Source organism: Perkinsus marinus (assembly GCF_000006405.1).
Source record: "Perkinsus marinus ATCC 50983 genomic scaffold scf_1104296941008, whole genome shotgun sequence".
In the NCBI taxonomy this organism is placed as follows: domain Eukaryota; phylum Perkinsozoa; order Perkinsida; family Perkinsidae; genus Perkinsus; species Perkinsus marinus.
Window position 1 is genome coordinate 1 of NW_003212657.1, and position 1,742 is coordinate 1,742.

The 1,742-nt window shown below is 47.8% G+C and overlaps 1 protein-coding gene across 1 annotated transcript; it reads left to right on the forward strand.

The window, feature by feature from the left end:
- Positions 1–484: 484 nt before the first annotated feature.
- Positions 485–1,027, forward strand: Pmar_PMAR014225 (hypothetical protein; the record flags this gene model as incomplete). The annotated part of the gene is made up of 1 exon (XM_002781906.1): positions 485–1,027. A coding segment is annotated over one exon (543 nt), but the record flags the coding sequence as incomplete, so codon positions are not given.
- Positions 1,028–1,742: the final 715 nt, after the last annotated feature.

Here is a 1,742-nt window from a genome sequence, read left to right on the forward strand (position 1 = left end):
CAATGCTTGCGAACCATGCCAACGCTCGGTGGTAAGACCATCGGATATTGCAGAAGAAACGGGAGGCATTGGTGTTCCTTTCGGTCCATTTCGGACCGTGGGGATCGATCTATATGGTCCAATGCGATCTCCAAGGGTAGGGATGGCAGCTACGGCAAAGACGGAGCCACCTTGGTACGTGGTCACCTTTGTATGCCGCTATACCGGCTTCACCTGCTTTCGATTAATACCCGATTGTCGAGGCAGTACTGTTGTGACGGAAGTCGAGAAGGTTATCGTGTGGCAATGGGGAAATGTGACGGATCTGATCATAACAGATCAGGGAAGTCAGTTCTGTCGCCATCCAGGGTTCTCGTCACTATTATTGATGAATGCTATGCGACATGAAGTCCTGCCAAGCAGGAGTCCTCATCTTGGAGGATTCTATGAGGTGAAGCACAAAGTACTAGGACGCTGCCTACGCTCTATGCTACAAAATGCCAAGATGCCGGATTGGGAACTCATGTTATGTATTGCTGCTAATCGTATTAACAATTCTACCCCAAAGGATGGTGCTCCGTCTCCTTTCGAGTTGGTCTATGGGTACTCCTCTAAGCTACCGATCGCTCGCCTCTTGACCGCTGACGATAATGCAGCCGAAGAATGGGAACGATTGCGTCCGAAATTCCTTCCCTCGGACCCGCTGCACAACGCTCAGGTGATAGCTGATTGCCGTCGCCGTCTCAAGAGACGTGATCATATGCTTGGAATTTTCCGAGAGTTCTGGTTGGATAGGAGACAACACGCTGCAGTGGAGAGCAGCAAGAAGAGCATTGGTACTCAGCCGTTGGAGGCTGGAGATATCGTTCTTATTACCAAAGACCGGAACCCAAAGTTGGGTCAATATGTTCGAGATGAGAAGTATGAAATTATTGGTGCTAAAGGTAAACAATGTTATTCAGTCAAGCCGGTCGATGGTGGGGCGCCGATGATCATTCACGCTAGAAATCTGCGCCGATTCTTTACTTATGATGAGGATGATCCCCATGTAGAGAAAGATCACCCTACAGGAGACTCAGGTTTCAGCGATGAAGAGCCGTTAGCTCACGATGAGGGGAACTCTGACTCCAAGGTTCTTGATAATACACCCCATGAAGGGGGAGAAGATCATATGTCTTATCCTTTACTTATTGACGGGACCACTGAATCCCAGAATGGTACTGCTACTACAACTCCGAGGAGATCTAAGAGGGATCATGAGCGGCATTTTTTAGAGGCTATCCAGGGGAGTACCTCACGTCATGGCCGCTCACGAAGGGGGAGAAAGCTGTAAGGGTTTAGGGCGTGCGCTTTCTCTAGTTACTAGAGTCTAGTAGTACGCAGCCACATAGCGGAACTTAGAGCATGATTACTTCGAGGTAGCTATAGTTCGTTTGTCACTAACCGTAGCCATCTTGGCTCAAGTTTCCCTTCTTCTCCTCTGCCTCGCGTTAGCCAATGTCGGCGCCGTCGTCCTCATCGCAACCCCACAATGGTTTCAAAGGACCGCTCCACAAGAAGAGATGTCACGCGCCATAAAAATAAGCGCGCGCCTAAAGTGTTATATCAAATGTGTTTCGTACTTTTTCCTTGACTTTTATACATCTTCCTTGACTTTTGTACTTCTTCCTTGACTTTTGTACATCTTCCTTGACTTTTGTACTTCTTCCTTGACTTTTGTACTTCTTCCTTGACTTTTATACATCTTCCTTGACTTTTATACA